This window comes from Pteronotus mesoamericanus, unplaced genomic scaffold, assembly GCF_021234165.1.
Source record: "Pteronotus mesoamericanus isolate MK-2021 breed Mesoamerican mustached bat unplaced genomic scaffold, CSHL_Meso_final contig_29, whole genome shotgun sequence".
Lineage (NCBI taxonomy): Eukaryota > Metazoa > Chordata > Mammalia > Chiroptera > Mormoopidae > Pteronotus > Pteronotus mesoamericanus.
This window is the reverse complement of record NW_026555123.1, coordinates 1808716-1833492: the sequence shown is the minus strand read 5'-3', so window position 1 is coordinate 1833492 and position 24777 is coordinate 1808716. Positions and strand designations below refer to the sequence as shown.

Here is a 24777-nt window from a genome sequence, read left to right as displayed (position 1 = left end):
GTGACTGGGGTTATGCCATTGCTAATGTAGCCCTACTCCCAAGACAGAATCTTTCTTTTTTTTATAGCCTTATAATTACTTAGTCCTCGGGTCCAAAAAGGAATTTAGATGTGATATTTGATTGGCCTTGAAGCCTGAAGTGCTTTTTCGTGAAGCCAAGGGCCTGGAGCTGGCAAATAACTGTGACTGGCTTCCTCTTTTGCATTTCAAAATTCCATCCCGCCATGGGTGCTTTTTCCGAAAAGGTCCTCAAAATTGGGCCCTATCAGAAGGGACGGCGGGGAGCTGAGGAGGGAGACGCCCTGCGGCCCAGAGTGGCCCCGCCCCCGCCCCGTCTGGGGGGCGGGGCCGTCTGGGGGGCGGGGCCGTCTGGGGGCGGGGCCTGCTCAGGAGAAGGGGAGGGTGGTGCTCAGGCCCCAGCAAGGCTCTGCTGGAGGTGGATGAAGGTGAAGAGGATGAAGCACCAGCCCTTCCCGTTCCTGTTCTAAATAAATACTTAGTTTTAGGGGGAAAAAAGGCACAGGGCTGCAAGAAATGCCCGTGCTGTCCAGCTTCCACACCTGTGCGATGGGGAGGGACGAGGACCTCCGGGCCGCGCGGCTGCTGAAGGTCGTTACACAGCGGCATGTTCCAGAGTGAGCGTTGAGGGTGCGCCTGTTTTGAAACGAGGGCTCCGCAGCCCTGGCAGTATTGACATTTGGGGCTGGATACGTCTCTGCTGCGAGGGGCTGTGGTGCTTGGCAGCAGCTCTGTGGCGTGGGTGGGGGATTACGTCCCACAAAAAGACAGGGTTGCTTCCTGACCCTTGGTGTCCGAAAGTGACCCGGTTGGAGAGCCGGGTCTTTGCAGATGTATCCAAGGTAACGGGAGGCCGCGCTCGATCAGGACAGGCCGTGGGCCGCAGGACGGCCGTCTTTAGGAAGGGACGGCGAGGGATGTGGATGCAGAGACCCAGAATCACGGGCCAAAGACGGCCCTGTCAAGATGGAGCTGTCGCTGGCAGTGATGCCGCCCGGAGCCCAAGGACGCGGAGCGGGGCGGGGCCGGGAGCAGACTTGACCGGAGGCTTCGGCACGTGGCCCTGCGCCCGGATGAAAGGCTCCGGCCTCCAGAACCGCGAGAGGGACACACTTCAGTGGTTTTAAGCCACCAGACGGGTGGTCACTTGTTACGGGAGCTCTAGGAAACGAATGTGATGGGATAGAAACAGTGTCCTCCCCTAAGTTTGACAACCTAGAGTGGTCTCCAGACATTGCACAATGTCCCAGGCAGATGTGGGGGAGGGAAGGGCAAATTCCACCCCCCTCTCCTGCAACCCCGTGGGGACACACTGAACAAAATCTAAGTCTTATCGAAGAATGACCTAGAGGCTGAAACAATGTAGACCCCTACTGTCTATAGAAAGAGCAGAAATCCTAGTCAAACTTTCGGGTTTTTATTTTTAAAGAGTTGCATTTGGCATTCATTTCACTGTTAAAATATCCTAATGATCTATGCAGGGGTAGTTTGAAACATAAAAGTTTCCACGCTGTCCTTGAAAATATATTTTATTTTGAAAATCCTATTTTAGGAAAAGATCAACTTATATTCCTGTATGAACAAGTTTTAAAACTACTTGTACGAGGCTGTGTAAAAGTGCGCATGGCTCTTGTCATTAGGCTTTTTAATGGTTATTTTTTTAACTAGTCTAAAAATGACCCTCTTACCCAATAGTTCCCATATTATGTAAAAATAAAACCACCCCACGAATTCCTCATCTGAACTGTTTTCTAACCCTGTGAGTCTGACTGACAATGTCCCCATCAGGAGGCTATTTTCATGACAAACTCTCTGTGGAGTTTAGTGTCTGGGAACCCGCCTCTGTCTGCCACTGCGGTTACAGACAGGGGAAAGGAATACTGTATTCCCAGACCCCAGAGGCAGAACTCTAAACACAGTTTATAAGCAATATTGGCAATTAGATATTTTAATGCTATAGTTCACCCACATCATGGCTTAAATGGCCTTTACAACTTGGCTTGGTGATATATAGTTGCTTCCATGTGAAAGTGTATTTTGATTTCCAAAAGTCAATCAAATAAACGGTGTTATAAATAGTATAAATGACCTATTTTTAAGTTATAGTGTTTCTGTGATTGGGTTGCACATTTATATGCAACCCAAATATCAAAATATCAAATATGCTAAACATCAAAATGCTGAAATGAAGATTTACTTAAATACTTTGAATCATTCATATAGCTAGCAATCCATACATTATGTGAGTGAGACAATGAAGTAATGAAATTTATCCAAATAATAGCTTTTTCTTACATTTTTCTCTAAGTGAAGTCTAGACCCTTCCATGATTTAAAAATACAGTCAACCCTCAGTTCTTGAACGTCTTGATTCTCAAACAACAATTCAGTCCTTGACCAAGTTGTTCATGGAAAATATGTCTCGGTTGTCGAACAAAACTTTGGGTCTCAATTCTCTACCTGAAAACTCTTTCATGCTGAACCCTGTGTTATCAGTCATGCGTCGATCAAGTGGCAGACAAAGAGGATTCAGTTTTGGAACATATCTCTCCTTGAACGGTTTTCTACAAAGAATTAAGTTTGAGAACTGAGGTTCCTGTGTATAAGAAAGAAATTGGGGGGAGGGATTAGAGAAAATACTTGCTCTTTAACAGGTACAGTTGAACTTATTTTCTGACTTAAATAAAAGCAATTTTCTAGTCTTACTCATCTTCTTTCTTTCCTTCCCAATTTTCTTCAGTTTAATGGGGCCCCAAAATTAAATATGCAAAAATGTCACCTTAATATCTAAAGTAGAAATTACAGCATGTTCGTTTCATTGGAAAATGCCAATAGCATACATAGTAAGTCCCTCCAGCAATGATCATTTTTAAAATGCAGTGTGGGAAGGATCCTTAACGGGGTATCATTTTGCCATTTCCAATGAAATATTGAACAGGTGAGAATGAGGGTGTTACTCAGTCCTGTGATGCAGCACCCTCATGCCTCATCTCCCCACAGAGGGAGAAAAACACATCTGTTACTCTCTGGGACAACTCTCAGGTGTTAGCCCTGTCTGTCCGCGGTGTTGCCGCTGCCCATGAAAGCCCGCCACGTGGAAACCTCCCGCCACGACCGAGCCGTGGGAGGCGCTAACCCGAGGAGGGCGTGTGTGGTCTTGCCCTGCCGCTCAGTTTTATACAGCTTTCCTCCCCCTCCCTGCTTTCTCCACGGAGTGAAACTTCACGCAACAAGTCAGCGACAGAACGCAGATTAGGATCCAGAGTTCCTGGCTCTCCCTTTTGTATTTCTTTTTATGACTCAGGCTAATCCTTTCAGAGAGGTTTTTAATCCACGTCTGCCAGAATTCCCAGCCAATTTCTTTCAAATACCAGTGTCTGCTGACTCAGGCTCCTGGCAACTAAAAGCATTAAGGTTTATATTCTCACTGTTTTTGATTAAAAAAATACCTTGGCTGAACAAAGAATGTCTCACGTTCACTATCCTAGCACCTTCTGTAGCATGTCCTGCTTTTGCACAGTGGGATCTCTGTATCAATTCCTTCTTAAAGGGACTCATCCCTGGGCAAAAATCACAACAGCTACACATGTTCTTTTGCACTCGGGGCTGCTTCTGTGGTATCCGGAGCCCGGCCAGTATGAACACTTTAAAGGGCATATGAAGTTAGGACGCAGGCGGTGGCTGACTCTTACAGGTTCGACTGGACTTTTACTATAGGATCTGGCGATCAGGAGTGGTCACAACAGCCAGGCTATTCTGGAACTACACACACTTCCCTACTCTTGAAACTTGGTTTTTCTTTTTCCTTTGTATTCTTTCAACTTCTATTTGCTTAGGTTTCGCCCAGTCGAAGCCTAGAGTCCTCTCCCCGCTTGTTCTAACCAGAACCTTGGAGAGCACGTCCCTCCAGGTCATGGTGGACCACAGCCTCAGAGCTCACGTCCCCCCATTCCCTCTCTCTCCCCTCCTCCTCTGGGGTCCCTCAATGGTGTCGGTCAGGCCTCACACTCTGTTGCTCAGCGCCAACCTGTGTAACACGGGAAGGCTTGGGGCAGTCGGTGCTGAGCGCGGGTGCTGCTCGAAAATTCTGATGACTCTCAGTCACTCCCTGGGGGCCTAACCTGTGTCTGTGATTCCCGAAGCCCCCAGGGACCGGCCGACGTCAGCCTCATCCTCCTCAGCAGCATCGAGAGAGGGGTCAGAATAAGAGAGAGCGTTTCTCTCGGCTTCTGTGACTTCTTGTTGCTGACAGGGTGGCTGACACTAATAAAGGCCTGCGGCTGCTTCAGGGACCGGCGGTGTGGGGAGGGCCGGTGCATTCCGTCGGGCAGGAGGCCGGGCTGAGAGAAGTCCCCGGCAAGGAAGCCGAGATCTCAGATCTTCCGTCGGTCAAGTTTCACTGACCCGAGGCCACAGGAGAACGGCTCCTTCCGTCCGCCTCCCGCCCCCAGCCTCTGCCTTGGCCTTCCCGACACTGTGTCTTAATTGTAACCTCTCAGTGAACTATGCCCAAGAGGAAAAAAAAGGATTTTTATTAGGAAAAGATACAGCCTTTCTGGCAGTGTGTGTGCCCTTGTGTGCATGTGGGTGGGAGAGACAGAGGGAATAAATGGACATGAAATGTGGGTGAAGGAAAGGTTTTGCATTTCTTAGAGCCCACAAGACACTCTGGGCACATTCCCCTGTGTGGTCACTGCCGGGCATAGCGTGATTTGGGTCTTTAATTTGCTAAAGGATTGCTTGCCGGAGTGTGTGACCTACGGCCCCTGGGCCACCTGCAGCCCAGGGTGGCTGTGAATGGGGCCCAACACAAAATCGTAAATTTAGTTAAAATATTATGAGATGTTTTTGTGATGACATGTTGCAAGGTATTTAATGTGTGGCCCAAGGCAACTCTTCTTCAAATGCCAAAAGGTTGGACACGCCTGCAAGTTTATGGGAACATGCGTTCCACCTTCCCAAGCGGCAGCGAAAGGGATGGAGCCTTTGGAACACAACTGATTGGAGAGTTAGGTTTGGCTCCCTAGATTTCCTTGATTAGGCAACATTGTAAACATCATGTGTAAGCTAGAGGGACACAAGCAAGCTCTAACTTTGATAACAGTTTTCACACAAAGAAGAGGAAATAACTGGAAATAACTTTTGGGTGAAGTAGAAAGAAATGCAGCAAAAAAGGCCAGGATTAATTTACACTGAATGAAATTTAAGGAACGCAGCCCAGTTGACAAGAACAAGCCTTTATTTTTCTTTGACTTGTTTGCTAGAGTTGGAGTAGTTTTTAGGGGAGGTAAGGTCCGGGGCCCTCAAGTCAAAGAAATAGTAGCTGGTGCAGGGAAGCGGAGTTCTGAGGCGGTGAGCAAGGCAGGGAGGCAACACCTGTTTCCTTGATCCAGGTTTTCAGCAGACGCTGTAAGGGACAGAGGGGAACACAGTCCTGTGGCCGCAGCTGGACAAGGAAGAGCAACGCGGGCTCTCACTGTGTGTCCCGCCACCTCCCCTGGCCTCGGCGCCCAGGCCACACTGCGCCTTTTAACGCCCCTGACGTTGGTCAGCCAGCCCTCCTCTCCTCTCACCTCTCCGCCCGCCTTGCCTTTCTTTTTCCGCCGCTCTCATCTAAGCCCTCAATGTCTACACTCACATTTTATAGAGAGATTACAAATGGTAGGATAAGAAAAGGAAAGTTTTTTGTAAAGCCACTTGATGTAAATCAATAGGGATTTTTCAGCCAAAAAAAAAAAAAAAAAGAACATAGAAACGATTGGACATTTGGTCACACTTAATGCCTGATATGTTTCTGAATATCCGTGGTACATACAAGACCCAGTGAATCAGAGCTTCCTGAAAACATTATTTTTCATTAATAGTATATAACCTTTTAGCTGTTGTAAACTAGGCTTTAGAGTCTTGATGAGAATATAGAATCACATGTCATTTCTTTTCACAGCTGCACCATTTACAAGTCTTCCTGTTCGAGAAGAAAGGCTGGCAAGATACTACAACCTTTCCTTGGAGAGTCATAACATATCACTGACCGGTCTGACGGGTAACTATCATATTTCAAATCATACAATGCCAAATAAGTTGTTATTTTTAATTAATCCCTGATCACGGTCTGGTGGGAGGAACACACCAGTCCCAGATACGATTGCAGTGTCTGTCCAGCATATATGGTGCCTTACACTATTGACGATAGAGTATAGAATGCGAGTCTAATGCCGTGCGGACGGTGTGCTCTGTGCAGGCAGGAGGCAGCCAGTCCAGACCGGGAAGGCTGAGACCGGTTCTAGAGGGAAGGGATGCTTTTCTCACTCCGTGGGAGGAGAAGAGGGTTCACGGTGATTTGCGGATACTCCTATTTTTCATCAGTTCTCACGGGTATATCCACTCAGATCACTGTGCATTAACAGAAGTCTTGTGTCCAGTGAAAGACCTTCAGGCAGGTCACTGAAAGCTGCCGTGGGTGAGTCAATGATAGCATCAGTTCTGCGCTGACACGCAGCTCCGCGGCCTCCTTGCCTGGCTTTGGATGCCAGTGTTTTAAAAATTGTCGCGGAGTTCTTTAACCAAGTGGGAGTAGTTCCCTGTTTCAGTAACAGTGTTAAAGGTTTGATAAGCATTTAAAATACTTTAAACCTGCTTGTTGTGTCAATAACAACTTTCATCTGATTATATGTCCAGTCTTTGTCCTCTGGTGTGAAGAACTGTTTCCGTAGTTCTGCTGAACATGAATAGAAAGTGGGCTTTTCCCTCCCCAAGCGGATTCCAATGGGATGTCTGCTCTGAGCTTTTTTTGGTAGAGTGTTTTTATGACATTGTACAACTTCTGTCCATCTGCAAATATCCCCATTCCAATATTTACAATTTATTCGTACTTGTAGAAAGTAATTACCACACTCCTGTTACTTGCTTTTTTACTTTTTGCACGTTGAGAGAGATTCATGTGAAAAGGTTTGCATGTTCTTTGAGCAGGGACAGCCCGGGATTTGAACAGCCCGGGAATGTTGGCAATGTCCCGTCCTTGTCTACCCCGTCCAGCTGGCTCCTGGGGAAGGAAGGTGCCCATGGCGAGAGCAAGATCAGCCTTTTAGGTGGATGTGAGGCTGTTTTTTCGCTCATCTAAACTGTTAGCAGGGTTTAACTCCTGACCACACTTTCATTCTGCTATTGAAACCAGCATTCTCATTGTTATGAAGAGATTAAGTGTTCAGCCCTGGCCGGTGTGGCTCAGTGGATTGAGCGCAGGCATGCAAACCAAAGGGTCACTGGTTCGATTCTCAGTCAGGGCACATGCCTGGGTTGTGGGCCAGGTCCCCAGAAGGGAGCGCACGAGAGGCAACCATTCCTTGATGTTTCTTTCCCCCTCTGTCTCCCTCCCTTTCCCTCTCTAAAAGTAAGTAAAAAAAATATTTTTTTTAAAAAGAGAGAGATTAAGTGTTCACAATTCATTGCTTCGGTACCTTCACCTTGGCCTGACACTCTTTAGTCAGGCCGTTTTCTCTCCCACTCGGGCCCTGAACTTCGGCTCACCCCACGTTGGAGCAGTCGCGGTGCGCATGGCACAGCGCGGTCACACTGTCTGCCTGGTCTCCTCTCCCAGGTTCCGTGCGAGCCGGCTTTCCCCGCCCTGGAAAAGAAAGGCCTGTTTCTGTTTGACTCTGAGATGCTTGCCGATCCAAAGTTTAGGCCATTTTCTCCATGGCAATAGACTTTTTGAATCAAATTTTCCTTTAAATCCAGATTTGCTTTTGTTTGACAGAAGAAAAGATATAATTTCTTCTGTCATGTATTTGGCCATGTATTTGGAAACATTGGCTCTCTGAGCTCTGATGTGGATGGTTACGGTTACTGCAGTTTGTTGCTCTGGCTACCTTCTTATCAGAGAGTTTGGTTCTAGGAACTGCCTTTACTGAAATACAGAATTTAAACCTGAAGATGTATTTATGTTTATTAGGAACCGTAATTGACTATAGAGTATAGAATGCGAGGGAAACCCATGTTTATAACTAGGGTTTTTAACTCACTTTATACATGGAATGATTTCGTATTGTTATAGCATTATTTATTCGATTTGTACCAATATTGATTATATCATTACTCAAGTTTGTCTGTGAATGGTGCTGACAACAGTTATTTTTAATATTATTTTCTCATTCCCTCTGGCCAGTTGATCTCTCTTTTAGGATAAAATGTTTCTTGTAGAGAAAGTCAAGTGTAATACATTAGTTGCAAATTCTGTACCAACATGATAACATTGGCCCAGTTCTCACCATACTGAACTTACCAGAGGAGCTTCACACTGGGAAATACAGCCCAAGGAGCGCCTGGGAGAATGAAAGGCCTGGACTTTGATTTGTGAAAGCCTGGTTGGTTATTATTTTATGTTTTTAAACTTTTACTAATCATTTACTTTTTAAAAAGACTTTATTTATTTATTTTTAGGGAGAGGGGAAGGGAGGGAGAAAGAGAAGGAGAGAAACATTAATATGTGGTTGCCTATCTCATGCCCCCTACTGGAGACCTGGTCCACCACCCAGGCATGTGCCCTGACTGGGAATCGAACCAGCAACGTTTTGGTTTGCAGGCCGGCACTCAATCCACTGAGCCACACCACTCAGGGCAACTCATTTTTTACTTAATAAGAACATGGTGTTGACTATGTACCATGCACAGTCATGCATTGCTTAAAGTCCAGGATACGTTCTGAGAAGTGTGTCATTTGACAGTTTCGTTATTGCCCAAGAGCGCACTCACACAAACACCCAGACAGCATGGCCTAGTCTCCGCCAGGCTGTCTGGTATACCGCCCTCGTGCCTGCAGGCAGTCGGTCACTCACTGCCCCGGAAGTCATCATGCAGCGTGTGACTGCACATATTCCTACCTACAAGTTAATTTAATCCCCTAACAGCCCTATGCAGTGGGTATTATTATTACTTGTAATCTGCAGATGAGGGAAAGGAGGCATAAAGGAGGACGTGAACTGACCAAGGTCACAGGGGTGAGTCAGGGCTCAGCCTCGAACCCAGGTGGTCTGGCACCAGAAGCCATGCCCTTTCCCGGGATCCCACGCTGCTTTTCTGTCTGCTCAATTACAGCATCTTCCACTAGCATCACTGAATTACTGGTACCTACTTTAGGTAAGAAGCTTTAAAAAGCAATGAAATCAAAGCTATTTTAACTGTCTTGTTTCTAAATAGGTTTGTGTTAGAAACTGCATTCGCTGAGATAATATTATAAAGGTATGACTGACGTAAGAATAAATTTTTTTCTTTCTGATATCGCTGTATTTTTAAAACTATCTTTCGATAATGGACTATTTTTACATTGCTGTACTAACTTTCCCATTGTCAATACTTGGAATTCAGTTTGTTTACAGCAATTGGAGTGTTTCTTTACTGTTGCTTCTATTTTCCCCTCTGCCTCTGCATATTGCAGTGTTTGGTATCTCAGTCAATGTGTTATAGTTTAGCTAGAGGTTAAAATCAAAGCACAGGCCACAGGCTTCTTGCCCACTCCGGTAACATTGGTGTAGGTCCTCCCGTGGCGCATTTTATTCACCGTGTTGAGACGTGAGCAGCTGGCGTGACATGGTTCTTGGTGTGGGACAGATGGAAGGAGACAGCGCTATCTTTGGAGGTACAGGTGGGTATATTAAGATACAGAGTAAAATTTGAAAAGATTAGTCAAGGTCAGGAAAGGTAGCCGTGTAACTGCCCCCTGTCCCTGCAACGTGGAAAGACACGTGATTTAACAATCCCATGGTGGTTAATATTGAATAAAGAAGCTTGCTACGAAGCCCGCTGCGGTGCTGAGCAACAGGCGTGGGCCTCCCAGCGTGAGTGGGACCGGGAACCTGAGGGTTGTGTTCCCACCTTTGTCCTTCCCTTCTGCTGATGTTCACATCCTCCCAGTCTTTCAAAATTAAGTCAAAAACCACATCTTCAGGAAAGTACATATCGGTAAGTACTGTTTCTGTTTCTCTGATATGTATTTAGCATATTTTATTTCAATTACATAAGTAATAATGAGTTCATTTAAAAATATTAAAACATGATCTTATTTCCAGCAATATAGTAACTCAAGGAATCTGAACAGCTCCTGTCCCAGTGAGGGAATATAACATGTAAAATAAAGCAAGCACTCTTTCAAATACAGAGCTAAGTACACAAAGAAGTCAAGACAATTTCCACAAACTGAAACTGGGAACCAAGACATTAAACCTCTGGACCGATGTCAGGTTGGATTCCCTTGAGTTTGTGTCCAGGGCAGTTGAGGTTTTAAGAGCCACAGGCGTAAGAACAAAGCCTTGAACCTAGGCCAGGAGGTGAGCTGGAACTGCAACCCCACAGAAGCTGATCCTTCCTCGGATATAAACACGGTGTGAGAGGTTTGGCATAAGGGGGAAAATTAGCTGACCACCCCAAGGGGTGAGCATTTGGAGTCTGGGCTTTAGTCTTCTACTGCATCACACACAAAACCCGCCTTGAGTAGTCAAAGGCAAAGACCTGCTCTCAGTGAGGTGTGGATCACACATGTGCACTACCTGCACGAGGCAGGAGCTTCCAAGCTGGTAACACAGCAATGGGCCCAAGGACGTGGTGCTCCTGCAGGAAAGCAAATGAAAAATGTCTGTGGAGACATGGGTCGTCCACCCAGGCTATGCCATCCTGCTGAGGGCCAGCTTGCCAGAGAAGCAGAAGGAGCCATGAAGCATCCTGATGCCGAGAGTGAGTCAAGGAGCCGTAGGAATCACGAGTCCAGAACTTCAGATGTAGAAATACTAGGTAGGGACATAAAGGAAGAAATAGGAAAACATGAGAAAATAATATTCTACTATCCAAAAAAAAATAAATAAATAAAGGACAACACATGTTTGAAAAAATAGCCAAACAGAACATCTGCCGATAAAAACCAAACATCACAGAAAGTCAAAGCCTCTGTTAACACCCACTGCTTCTGTCTCCGCTCCCTTTCCCTCTCTTCAGTGTGGGTGTGTGTGTATGCAGGTATCCTTGGAAACTGTAGAGCACCACACAGTATTGTTTTGTGTTCTTTTCATGTTACTGGTATAAACCCGGATGTATTGTTCTGAAAATGCTTCTTGTGATCATTCAACACTAGTTCTTGGAGATCTAGCCATATTACATGGAACTAGCTTATTTCTTTAACTTGTGTACACAGTAGAAATTTACCAGCTTACCTAGACATTTTTCTCTTCATGGACCCTACTTTGTTTGACGTATTCTCTGTTGTAAACCATGTAGCAATGAACACTTTTATGTCTCTCTCTCATTCTCTCTGAGCATGACTGTGTGCATTCCCTTGGATAAGTTTCACAAAGTAAAATTGCTGACCCAGAAATCATGTGCATTTTTATTTTAATAGGTACTTGCAAATTGCCCTCCAAAATATCTTGAGTTTACCCATTCCCCTCACCTGATATTTGAATATATATTTTTTTTCTGGATCTTGACCAGCACTTTTTTTGGTCTTTGCAATCACACGGATAAAAAGCTATATATTTGTTGTTTTAATTTACATTTTGGACTTGGACATACTTATATGTTTGTGTTTGGTCAATATCCTTTATCCATTTTCCTGTTGGGTTTATGTATTTTTAAGTTGATGTAAATTAGACAGCTAAAAATTTGACATACTAATCTGTACTTTTTATAGAAGTTGCAAATATTATCTCCCCCTTGTCCTTAAACACTTATGTGTGGTCTTTACTGTGAAGAAGTTTCATTTATAGTTTTTTCCTGTTATTTTTGAAGAAGTATTTTCAGAGAAATTTTTTACCTTTCAGTTTTTAACCCATTTGAAATGCAGTTTTGTGTATTGTGTGTGACAGGCCCTAACTTTATTACCATTTTTTAAATATACATAGTTACCGTGTCAACACTCTTTATTGAATAGCTCTTTGTCCTGCAGCTTTGAAATACCACACAAATGATTTTCCAACTTCCCACAGGCTATGGTTTCTCCATCGTTTCAATGTTTTTCAGTCTCTTACAGCGCTAGGCAAAGCAAGAAGTCAATTTACCTGTAACCTAAGGCACCACTCACGTGCACACACCCCCAAACCAAACGTCCATCAGGCTGTACCCCCACCTAATAGGGATGTTACACTCTGATAATTTCTCTTCTCTTCCAATTCTTTAAAAAAAAAAAATTTGATGGCATCTCCTACGTTGAATTCATAATCCACAAACAGTTTCTGACTTGCAATCTGAAAAACATTGCCTATTTTATTCCATTAGTTTCTGGGTGTTTTCCAGCCTCAGTAAAATAAATGTTAATTTTCGCAACATTGATATATCTTTAAATCTTTGCTCTTGTTTTTAAAAAATAGGTTTTTGTATTTTCCTGGAGTTTTACTCTTTTATATACATTTTTATTTTTGAATCACATTTTACAAAAAATACTTTGGGGGGCATTGGTCTGATTTTTCACTGAATCTGTAGATTAATTTGGGGATAATGAATGTTTTTAGGGTATTGTATTGTATTGCCAGGGGTGATTTAGATCTCATTTGAGATCTATTACAGTTAATTTTTTTCTTTTTAAAAAACATCTTAAAAATTACATACACTTACAGTGTACACATTTAACATGACTTTTATATATAGTGAAATGATACTATAGTCAAGCTAATTAACTACCTTCTCATGCAGTTGTTTTCTGTGCAGGCTGAGTACACCTGAACTCTACTCTCCAAGCATATTCCCGATGTTCAGTACAATATTAAGTATAGTCTTCGTGCCTGCACAGTAGCTTCCTCGCTTGCTCATCTTACGCAACTGCGCCTTCGCACCTTTTGACCAACGTCTCCTTATTTCCCCTGCCCACACTTCTACTCTCTGCTTCTAGGAGTTCAACCTTTTTTTTTTTTTAGATCCCACAGTAAGTGAGATCGTACAGTGTTTGTCTTTCTCTGTGTGGCTGTTCCACTTTGTATACTGTCCTCCAGGCTCACCCCTGTTGAGGTAAAAGGCAGGGTTCCCTCCTTCGTCGTGGCTGAATCGTATGCATTGGGTATGCACACAGCTTCTCTGTCTGTTCTTCTGTGGATGGACGCTGGGTTGTTTTGAAACCCTGGCCGTTCTGACCGCGTAGCAGTGGGCATGACTTTGCAGGATCTCTTAGGGGTCCCAATTTTGTTCCCTCTAGCTCCGTACCCAGAAACAGGGCTGCTGGATACTATGGAGGTTCTATTTTTGGTTGTTTGAGTAGTCTCTGTACTGTCCTCTATATGGCCGTTCCGATGTACCCCACCAACAGTGCGCTGGGGTTCCCTTTCCTTCAGATCCTCCCCAACACTGGTTATCTTGTGGGTTTTTGTTATTTTGATAATAGCCATTTTAAGAGGTGTGCAGTGATTTTTCCACTGTGGTTTTGATTTGCATTTCCGTGATGATTAGTGATGTTGAGCACCTTTTCATATATTTGTTGGCTATTTGAGTGATATCCATTAAGGTTCTTTCCCCATTTCTAAATTTAGTTGTTCATTTTCTTGACATTGAGTCTTATATATTGTAGTGCACTTAACTCTTTTTAATAAGACTTCCTGATTTAAATAAAGCATGTTTGGAAACACTGTCCTTTGCGTTTAATTGGCTTTTTCCATTTTTTTTCTCTCATAATGGGTCAAAGTAGACTTTTAAAACAATCCTCCTGAGGACTTTTTTTTTTTCTTTGCTTAGAGAGAGAGAGAGAGAGAGAGAGAGAGAGAAGTATTCATGTGTGACAGAAGCATCAATTGGTTGCCACCTGCGTGTGCCCTGACTGGGAATCAAACCCACAACCTACTGGTTATGAGACTATGCGCCAACCAAATAAGCCACAGCCAGGGCATCACAGCAGACTTATTTCAAGTGAAATGATTCCTGGATGGATTCACTAAGGTCTAACTTGTCATTTTTCTGACGGTTACAAATTGCTTGAAGGTCCATATACTTTTAAAATTTTAACTATAAAAGCAAAAGTGTTTAGACAGATGTAAATTCCTGTGTGAATCTAAGAACGGTCTTTTTAAAGCACCGCTCAGAAGCAGCACAAGGGTTCGGCCTTGGCGGGCGTCAGCGATGCTTTTGTAACTGAGTTCAGCGGACATGTTAGTGTCTTGGCTAACCACAGAAGTATTTTAAAGCTAGGGATAAAAGTCTCTTTACGTATTTTGATGCTTTTGGATAGGAAGGGCAGCTGTAGAGCACCTGAGAGTACAGGAGACGGAGACATCCACCGGGCTGGGAGCAAGTCTGTAGAGAGAGGCTGCTCAGCAGCGCTCACAGAGGCGGTCGTGGCAGGGGCGAGCTGTTAAGATGTATCGATCACACCCCTCCTCTGCTATTGCGCTGCTATGCCTCATCTTCTGTGAACACTTTGTTTCCCTCTAAACCTTGGTTCAGGAGTTTGAAGGCAGTGAAGTTAACTCCGCCGTCATGAGAGCTTCCTCTCTGTGAGAGCTGGTAATGGTTATTAGAATCCGGACTCAGCCGCCCTTAGATCTGGGATTCGCCTCTGTCATTATCGATATATGCTCTGGAGCAAGAGAGTCACTTCTCTTTGTCTCAGCTTCCTCACCTGAGAAGTAGGAACGACAATTACGGTACTTACAGAAGTGCTCTGAAGAGAAAATGAAAAGAGTCAACATAAAACTGCCAGCAACATGTGTTGTAGCTGCTGTTACATTCTGCAACGAAATAAAGGGTAAGGAGAAGTGGAAAATTATTTAGCAACTAACACATTACTAAAACTTTTCTTATGAAAAAGTTTACCTAATCCTTTTTGGAGTCTCGTGAAATATGTGTTATCCCATTTGACGAACGAGAGAACCAAGGTGTGCAATATGCAGACATTTGGTCTTGTCCTGTGAATAATGTTCGTGGAAGCGCCCCAGACACTGGGCTGCTGCCTTGTACAACGGAGGTGACGATTCATAGTCCAGCTTCCTGCTGTGCGAGGAGGCTCCAGGGAGCCACATCACCAAAAAGGGCGCAGTGGCCTGGCATCATCTCCTGGGGTGTATGTGACGCTGTATAATCTGTCCTGCGAGGAGTGACAATGCTGGCACATCTCCTTGCCAGTCTGTCCTCAAGGAAATGGTTTGTCACCAGCCCCACGAGGTGCCAAAGAGTCAGAAATAGCACAAGAGTCAAAAGAGCGTGCCCTGCGTGCCCAGCCCCCACGGCCGCCTGCAGCCGCACAGCTGGCAGCGGGGCCCGGCTCTCCCGCCCTGAGCACGGTGGCCCAGCCGGAGTCGACTTGGGCTGAGCAGGGGCCAGCAGTAGCGAGTGACATTCAGCTCAGGCCCGGGGAAGAGGCTCAGAGAGGCCTCCAAAGACTTGGCTCCTGAAGCAGTGTCTGAGCGGAGTTTTCCAACATGTGAAAGCATTTCCTGGGATTCTCTACCGCGTGTCCCAGGCATCCTGACCTCCTGAGGCCCCTTTCCTCTCTCCGAGTTAAGATTTCCTTTTACACACCAGCAAGGCAATAAACCAAAGCAGCTCAGCCTTCCAAGGACCCATGCAGTTCCAACAAAGACGCAGTGCCAGGAGCAGGGACTGTCGAAGGCAGACCTCCGCGTGTGGGCGGGGCGGGGGTGGGGTCGGGGGAGGGGTCACGCAGTGTCTGTCCTCCTGGGGTGGCTTGTTTCACTTGTAGTGGGGCCCTTGGGCTGCTTCCCTGTTGTCGCATGCTGCTGCATTTCCCCGTTTCTAAAGATGGACTGGTGTTCAATTGCGTGTATAACACCACCTATGTGTGGGCCATTCCTCCATCAGCAGTCATGTGGACTGTTTCTGTTACGATCCCCACAAGTATGAGCTCAGAAATTAGAGTTTGATCACACACTCTTTATTATTTGGCCAAGTTTTACCTGCGCAGGGGCCACCTTTCCCTCGAAAGGAAAAAGGCGCACCGCTGTAAGGGTACACGGGTTTTTATAAGCAGAGCAAGCAAGCAAGATACAAGGGCGAGAAGTGGCAGTTAGCAATAGGCAGCTTCTTTCTTTCTTTTTTTTTTTGCTGATTAGGTTCAAGGCTGTTACTGGGCCCCCTACTCTTTCTCTGGTCAGGATGTGTATCTGAGGCAAGGCTCAACCCTCGCCCTATGCCTCCTCCTCATTCTTGTCAACTCTGGCCCAGCTGCATGGGGGCTGCACCCTGATATGTTTTTCTTGGTATTTGTTTCTCCCTTATCCTCAGCTCTGACCCTGCTTTTATGGGCTATTTGTCTGAGTCAAGGCTCAGCCGTTGTCCTATCTTGTTACTAAGGGGGGGCTCTAATTCTTCCCTTCATCTTGGGGTATTGTTTGTTCTAGTTTCTTGTTTCGGCCCAGGCTTGACCTAGTGTTAAAGTTTGGCCCCTTCATTTCCACGTCTTGGCTCTTGTGAGAGGAGGGACCTAAAGTAGTCAACCTCATAGAAGCAAAAAAACTAGGATGGTGGGGGTCCGGGCTGGGGCAGAGGTGGGGGTGGGGTGGAGTGGGGAGGAATTAGTCCAAGTTTCAGGTTTGCAAGATGAATGAGCTAGAGATCTGTACACCACGTGCTTCTTGATAACAAAACTGTTGCACACCTAAAAATCTGTTAAGACGGAACTCATGTTGTGTCCTTAACCTCAAAAACCAAAAAAAAGAAGTGTAAATTCCAGGACAGAAATAAAAGGAGCAAGTTCAAAAACCACAGAAAAAGAAGATACCTTTTTTTTTTTTTTTGGCAGAAGAAAGGTGTCTAATCTGGGCAGTTTTAGAAGCATACGTTTGGTGCTGTTACAGAAAATATGCGGAGGAAGAGAATCTGCAGCCAAGACAAGCGAGAAGGCCGTTGTCTGGTCCTGGAGGAAAAGCAGGAAGGTGTAAGGATAGAAAAGTGTCCCTTCCCCCTCTGAGGCCCCGACTGGGTCTGAAAGTCAAACCAACAAAGACAGAGTGACAGGAGAAAAGCACACACATTTATTTAATACGTGTTTCACGGGACAGGGGTGCCTTCAGAGGGAACGATGTCCGAAGGAGCCGACCCGAGTGACCCGAGTGTTAGACGCTGGCTTGGTGGACGCTGTGGAGGACACGCGGGGCCAGAGAGGCGGACATCCGTGTGACAGGCTCGGGGACCAGACCTGGGTGGCAGGATTCTTCTCCGCGTCCCTGGGCCTTTGGAGATGAGGATGCTCCCGCCTGCCCTCCAGGCCCAGAGAGGGCACCTCTCGCCTGAGGGCTTTATGGCATGATTCAGGGGAGACGAGAGGGCTTGGGGCGGGGGCAGTTACAGTTGCCCTTCTGCTTCTGCTGTTTTCTCAGACCCTTCAGCTTAAAATATCCGATACACCACGGTGCCGTTATTTTGGGGTTAGTGTAACAGAATCCCAACAACGGCCGAGTAAAGAAGGTGGGAGACAAGCAGGTGAGCTGGCGTGGCGCCTCAGAGGTAGAATCTGCTGCCTTCTCCTGGACGTGACTCAGAGTACAGGCCAGGGGAAGGGAAGGCCCGTGCATCTCCCTTGGATACCCTGCATCGGAAGGACCTCTGGGGCGTCTAGGGTTCAGTGCTCAGTGCACACCTAGACCTGTGGGACTGGGGAACCAAGAAGGATGTCTCAATGGAGCCAAGAATCTTGAAAATAAAGGATATGAGAGACAATCGGTAAATCCAGCCTGGTAGTAGAAAGGCAAAACGTAAAGAGGCCAGAGAGCAAAGTCCCAACGGACATCAGCATTTACTGGTAGGGGGGAGAGCTGGCGTGGCCAGCAAAATGTTCGATTGTGAAATAGACGCAAAGCTGAGGGAGTTTCCAGGAGTCATAGTTTCTGGCAATGTCTAATATTTCAGCAACGGCAAATAAAACATCAGCTCTGAAAGGAGGCTGTCAGGTTAAACAATTAGGCCATTTTTAACCTAAGAGAAAACACTTTCTGTTATGTGTGTAAACACCAGAACAGGCTCTACCGAAATGAGAATGGGGTGACGTCAGAGAACTCCTCCCTGAAACTGACTACCCAAGTAGATTTCTCTCACACAGAGAGGGGACCCCTTTTTGAGGGTATTCCAGGGCTAAAGGTGAAGTGAGGAACCCTTACAGAAAATAAGCTCAAGACCAAATAGAGTAAATCTTGAAACATTTTCTTCTGTTACTAGTATCCAGGATATTTTCTGATGCATAAAAGATGCGCAGAAATTGTGCTGAAGTGTGTAAATTGTATCAGTTGACTGACTCAGTGTTTTCCCTATATAATTGGTATGTAAGGTCTTACTATATCTAATGTGTTTCTTTTTCCTTTTCTTTTTGAGCGTAAAATTCAATTCAGCAATTTTGGAATTACGTGAGCAGTTATTTCCAGCCTGTGCTCACAAAGCAATTCTCACTGGCTGCTCTTAACTGTTTGCAAACTTCGCACCTGGTTGTTGCTTCACGAAGCATTTCTGTAAAGTTTTAGATACAATTAAAAGTGATTTCATGTTCATTTATTTGAGTCCTATTTTTTTTTTCTTTCTGCATTTTGGTTCTGCGTTCTCCTCTCAAAGAGGCCATGGGAGGGAGCACAAGGTCGAGAGGTGTGTTTGCGCCACGCGGTCCCTCTGCAAGTGGCCGCCTCCTTCCCCTCGGGAGTGGCCGCCGCTGCTCTGACTTCTGTTCGTCCCGTCCTTGCTTTTTAAAATGGTTTTATCACCTAGGTGTGCATTCCTACATGTGGTAGTTTTAGTTTTACTTCTTTCTCCAAGGCATGTTTCTTACAGCATCTTATCATTTTTAGGCTTATTACTCTCCCTTTTCTAATGTATCTGTTGAAGAAAACCAGATGATTTATCTCGTAAGTCTTCTCATAATCCGGCTTTTGTTGATTACCTCCACGGGGTGTAGTTTAACATGTTTTCCCCTCCTCGGTATTTCCTATAAACCGGTCATTGGATCTAGAGGTTCAGTCAGTTTCAGGACCTCCTTGCTCCTTTATTCCCAGATGACTTCCTAGGTAGTGGGCTGTTCTGTTTGGGAGGTGATTATAGCAGTAGATACAAAATGCCCAGATCCATGATTCATTAGTGATTACAACATCATTGCATTACATTTCTTCACTTATTTGCTGGAATTCTCTAGTTTTCCTTTTTTATTATTTGGTTACCAGGGGTCCATTTAGGTAGGGCAGTGTACTTGCTTGATTTTTTTTTTTTTTTGATTTACCGCTGTTCAGAATAAAGAAAACAATTGGTCCTATGTATCCTTCATAAATGGCATATCTCTATCTCATCTCTATCTCTGTATCTATATATTTACATATAGATAAATCGCCTCCGGGCTTTGTGTTGATATTTCAAATTGAGGGACAATTCAGAACTACAGGATGGATATTTAAATTCTTCTGCCTTAGATCTGTATCTCTACCCACTTCCTCCAAGTTCTTAAGGAATAAGTCTGGGTAGAGTTCGTAGGTCACACAAAGGAACATTATACACAGAATGTTCCTGTAATGACTGCGAATGATTCTCCCCACTCGTTTGGTTGTTTCTACAGCGGCCCCGTTTCTGGCAGGGCCCCTGAGGCTGCTCTGCACGGGTTTCTCCCTCCCGTGTCCTGACAGCTAGAGATTTGAAGGAGGCAGATGTCGCAGCCGGCGGCTTTCGCAATTCTGTTCACGTTTTAACAAAGCTTCTCTTCAGCTGTGCCTAGGAAAGAGCATGATGAAGGAAACCAAATCTGTGTTGACGAAGAAACAGTTCTTGGAAGGCATGTGACATAAAGAAGCTGTCTCAGGAGAGCAGAACTGTTGGTGACTTACACTGTTGACTGGATCGGATTTCCCTGAAATGTAGCTCTGACAGTGTCATCTTTGTTGTTGTTTCTTTTTGTGGTTAATAGGACATTCCAGTGTTGCAGTAGAAAAAAATATTACTTTGCAAAGACCTTCGAATATAGTACTCGTGTGCCAGTTCACAGCATCCGGGGATCTGAACTCGGTGAATGTGTCCTGGAAAAAGGATGACGAGCCGCTGGAGAAGGGCTATTCCATCAGGGCGGCCGGGGGAGTCCTGTACTCCCAATACGCGTGAGTACCAAACTGTCACCGGTGCGCTCCTGAGGAACCGCTAGTTCAATTGTAAACACTTCTGTTGACTGGCGTTCTTTCCTTTGTTACCGCTTGAATGGTCCGCTAATATTCAAGTTTGCATATCGACAGAATTTTGTTCTAAATTTTGATTAATAGCTATGTCTTTTGATTTTCATTGAGAAGTGTTTTGAGAACTAAGCCCGTATTAATAACTTAACTTGTCTTTAGGTTCACCATCATTAATAGCAAACAAATGGGAAGTTATTCTTGTTTCTTTCAAGAGGAGAAGAAACAAAGGGGCACATTTAATTTCAGAGGTCAGTACTACTAACTTATAAAGTTATAACCAGGATTCTAAGAATGCTAAATCCCCCAATTTTTAAATTATTATTACAATACTACACATAATGCAACTGAAAGAAATTCATAATATGCTTCCCGTTGGATTGTAAGCGGCAACCTTTAAAATAGTGCTTCCCAGCGTCTGCCCAGCGGTCAGATCTCTATTGCCCGATCCCCTCCCACTGCGCTCCCCTGCCCTAGTTTAAGCACCAGCGTTAGTTAGAAGCGAAGGGCTGCCAGGTCAATCGCAAATCGCAGCAGTCTTCAGTTTCTGTCGGGCAGTCTGTCTCTATCCATCCACCCACCCACCCATCCATCCATCCATCCCAGTAAACTCGGAATGTTCATAACAGTGTCTGAGTTACTGCACTCCTAGACTGGGAGAATATGTGTCACATGTGGAAATTTAGGGGTACTATAAAATTTAAAAATAATACAGAGATGCAAAAGTGTTGCCTGCCTTGGATCTCACTGAGTTAGGGACAACCCCAGAGCCTAATCCACGGCTCTCCCTGGCGGAACCAGACAAATCAAAGTATTTTACCCCTTCCATCATTAAAACAAAACTTTAAAGATCTCAAACGCATAATAAAAACTACTCATTCGAGTTGGATAATTATCTTCATGATAAAACCCACATGCTGTGACAGATTAGTGAGCACAGTGTTTATGCTGGGGGTTTGGGAAATGCAGTCTGTTGCCATATGAACTGTTTTGGGCTTTTCTTCACCTTGATTTCCCAGCATACATGAGAAATCATTTAGTCTGGCTGGCTACTGGGACAAAATAGGGACACTGTCCCCGGGGCCCGCCCACAGCAGAACAGCCTGCGGCGTCTCGCTGTGATCTCAGGTGGCTCCTGCACCCCTCCATGCTTCCCTCTCTGCTCACCGGCTCAGTTCCTTCATGTGGTTTTGTAAATGTGCCTTCTTGGTAAATATAATAAACCCTGGTGTTTATGCAACTCGGTCTCTGCAAAGGCAGAAGCTGTTGTCATCCTTGGATTATTTTGATCATGTACATTCTCTCTTAACCTTCTTTCCCCCATTTGCCTAATTTAGCTTAGTGAAGGAAAAACTATATACTGTTCCTTCCTTTATTCATTCCTTTCCTTCCCTTTTTTATTTTCCTTTTCCTTCTGCCTTTTTCCCACCCTCCCTCCCTCCCTTCCTAGCAAGTTAAAAGGATATTGAACACATGGACACACTCACACACACACAATCCTAATAAACATTTTGTTAAGTCTCCTTTCAATATGTAAAGATGAGCTAAAGGTCTTAAGGAAATAGTCATCAAATCTTGAGGCTTCATGTGATTCTAAGAAATTCAACTTTAAAAATAGCTTCCCCCTCCCTTCTAAATGGCCCTGTTTTCTAGAAGTGTGTACTAGTTATGCCTGTTCAAAGTTTAAATATTGACTATATTACATGTTTCTTGTTAGCTTTCTTATACTTAATTACCTGAGCTATGATTTGGAAGTGGTCATTTTTACCTCTCATGTGAAGATTAATAAGAGCATTTCACTTTTCAACATACCAATAGATTTAACGCCAACGGTCTTGGAGGAGGCTCTTGATTTCATGCCTCTCAGAGATAACATGTCTGAAGCTGGCTGGAGCACCAGCAGAAAACCTAGATTTGAAATCAAGTGCTTGAGGAATGAGAGAGCTACTGAATATTTACTTCTTTAAAAACAATAGTTTTCTTGAAGCGGTTTAGTTCAGTGTATTAGTTTTTAGTGCCCACTGAACATTACTGTAACTTTTAAGTATGTACTATATCATGAACATATTTATACAATTAATAAGTTGAGCCCTTCTAGATCTTTTTGGTAAAATAATAATTCTCTGTAATTCATTAAAGTTAATATTGTTTGGAAAAATAATTTCATGTGATTACAATTTAGAGAAGTTTGGGTGAAGGGGGAGCTCCATCCACAGTGTCCCCCAGCATCGTGGATGCAATGAAAGTGCCCAACACAAGATCTGCTTGGGGTGGAAAGGCTGGCTAATCTCTTATCGAAGAGCCCCGAGCACCTTTCTCATTGGGCTTTTATTGAGTTTAGCTCAGATAGGTAAAGCTCATTAATCAATGTTAAACAGTAATGATTAAAGGAAGGAGATGTGGTTGAAGGATAACAGTAAAGGGATTACAAGAGTCTTTCTGAGTCACGGTCTGGTAGACAGAGTGATGCCCATTTGGCCCAAAAACGTGGGAAAATAAACTCATCCTATGCTCAGGCTCCAAACATCAGTACTCGTTAACTCGAGGGCATTCTTAGAAAAGCAGGTTTCGTAGGATTTACTGCATTCCGTTTCTAGGTCTCATTGCCCCCCGGGAACCACCTGATCCCATTTAGGGCTGTACCTGCCTCTAGCATTTTTTCAAGCCTGAGTCAGGCCGGGGAGCAGAGCAGGCAAGAGATGAGCAGACTTCTTTCAGACAGAATGAGGACTCTGGCCATGACAAAGCCGAGGGGCGAGGGTCTTTTGCCCCTTCTCCGTGTCCCCCAAGTCCTTCCCTGATGGCCCCTATGCGACTGTGCCTGTCTTCGGTTGCCCCTGCCGTCGAGGGATCGTACCCATCATTGACTAACCAGCCATCCTCTGGGGCCAAGCAGGGTGATGTGAGGGAGGCAAGGGCGCACAGGGGACAGGTTTTGTCTCCTCAGTGGCCTGTTTTCCCAAGGCCTCCTTGCTCAGCTCCAGCCTTGGGGCTCTCTTGCCTGCTGGTGGGGCTACAGTCCCTGAAATCAGGCAGGACAGTTCCCAACGTTTGGGCATCTGCAGAACAGCTCATGTTACAGTTATTTAATTAGATCTGTAAGGCTTATAGAATGATATGTATTTTTATCAATGTCCTACTATGCTTTTTCCACATGGATTGCTTATGGTTTTTCCTAAGGAGGAGGGTTATCTTTCCTTAGCAGCACTACAATTGTGTGTGGATAAAAAGCCTGCATTAGCCTCTATTTTCAATTGAGCCAAAAAAAAAAAAAAAAAAAATCTGCTGTTGACTTCATGAGTCAGCTATAGAGCATGTTCTCCAAACAATTTATCAGCAGTGTTCCCATCTCTGCCTTTATGGACGCTGGTTGATTTATTACTACAAGATTGTAAAAGGGCCTCCACATCGCCGATTAGTCCGATGCAGAAAACCCTGCTGACTGTGTGTGTTTGCCCGCTGATGCCCGAAACGGGTGACAGCTAACGTCGGTGATTACTTTCCACCCGAGAAGGAGGATTGATGGTCTACAGGTTTTCTCTGTAGTGGGTCAAATATTCCGAGGTAGTTGCTACACTATTCATCAATGTTAAAGTCTTGTAGCAGAGAGATGTGGTTAAGTTGGTAAAGGACAAGTGACAGGACGTGGAACGTTGGGACATCACGGTGAGGTTTGGATGGCGCCGTGTGCGGTGCCATGGGCCTTAGCCCCGCCACCTCTCTTCACTGGGCGGCACCCCCGGAGTCAAAGCACAGCCGCGTGGCACGACAGAATAGCTGGAGCCTCCGCTTCAAACCCCAGGTTTGAAGTTAGCTGTTTTTGACCACATGGAACAATCTTTTTCCTAATTTGAAATACATAAGCCCAAAATGACCAGCATGGTTTTCCTCGAGTCCACGGACGCACAGATAGAAATCTCCAACCTCATGACTCCATAGAGCTGTCTCTTTCCCTAGGGGGAATCCTAGACCTCCTTTTCCTAGAAATCGGCCTGAATCAGCTAAGTCACCATCTTTAAGAGTGGATGCTTCTAATCCCAAGACTCTCATGTGTCCTGGTTTCTCCCAAGTTCCAAAAGGTCGGCAGGACACATCAGAATGCAGTATCTCTCTCCTTCTGCTCATAAACACTTCCAAGTGTGCCGTCTGAGCTGTGCCTGGGGAGCTGTTCAGACCAGCGATGTCCTCGAGCACAGAGCATTTTATCGTTTAGACCCACACCGCCGGCGTCCGCCGTACAAGGCCGAGCCGAGCAGTGGTTAGTGTCATCGTGGCCATTAGTCCAGGGGACAGCGGAAAACCAACGGAAGAGATGAAAGGAAGGCAGAATTTGGGTTTTGCTCCCCTCTGGCACCACTGTCACCCGCAGTCTGTATCCCGATATTAACATTTCACGGAGATGGGCTCATAGCGCAGCGATGTACCCCTCCCCCAAACCTCGCAAAAGACCCGCAATTTTCTTGAGAAGTCCCTTTCAGCTAGCAGGTATGCCTTCCACGCCTGCGCTGCTGAAATGCTAACTAAAAAAATATACCATCTACCACGGTTTCCCCAAAACACAGCTTTTCTTCTGCTTTTGATTCTTAGCCTGTGCGTCAACGTCAATATACTTTGATCCAAAGCATATTTTCCTGCTGAACCGTGACTCAGCTTCT

The 24777-nt window shown here is 45.1% G+C and overlaps 1 protein-coding gene across 2 annotated transcripts in view; it reads left to right on the top strand.

Moving 5' to 3' along the window:
• The window catches only part of EMB (embigin), a 40850-nt gene that overhangs the window by 3915 nt on the left and 12158 nt on the right, over positions 1-24777 (top strand). For both annotated transcript variants that reach the window (XM_054575289.1, XM_054575288.1), the window contains exons 2-4: positions 5962-6060; positions 19867-20053; positions 20285-20373. In XM_054575289.1, coding sequence (XP_054431264.1) covers positions 5962-6060; positions 19867-20053; positions 20285-20373 — 375 coding nt within the window. The remainder of the gene's footprint in view (positions 1-5961; positions 6061-19866; positions 20054-20284; positions 20374-24777) is intronic.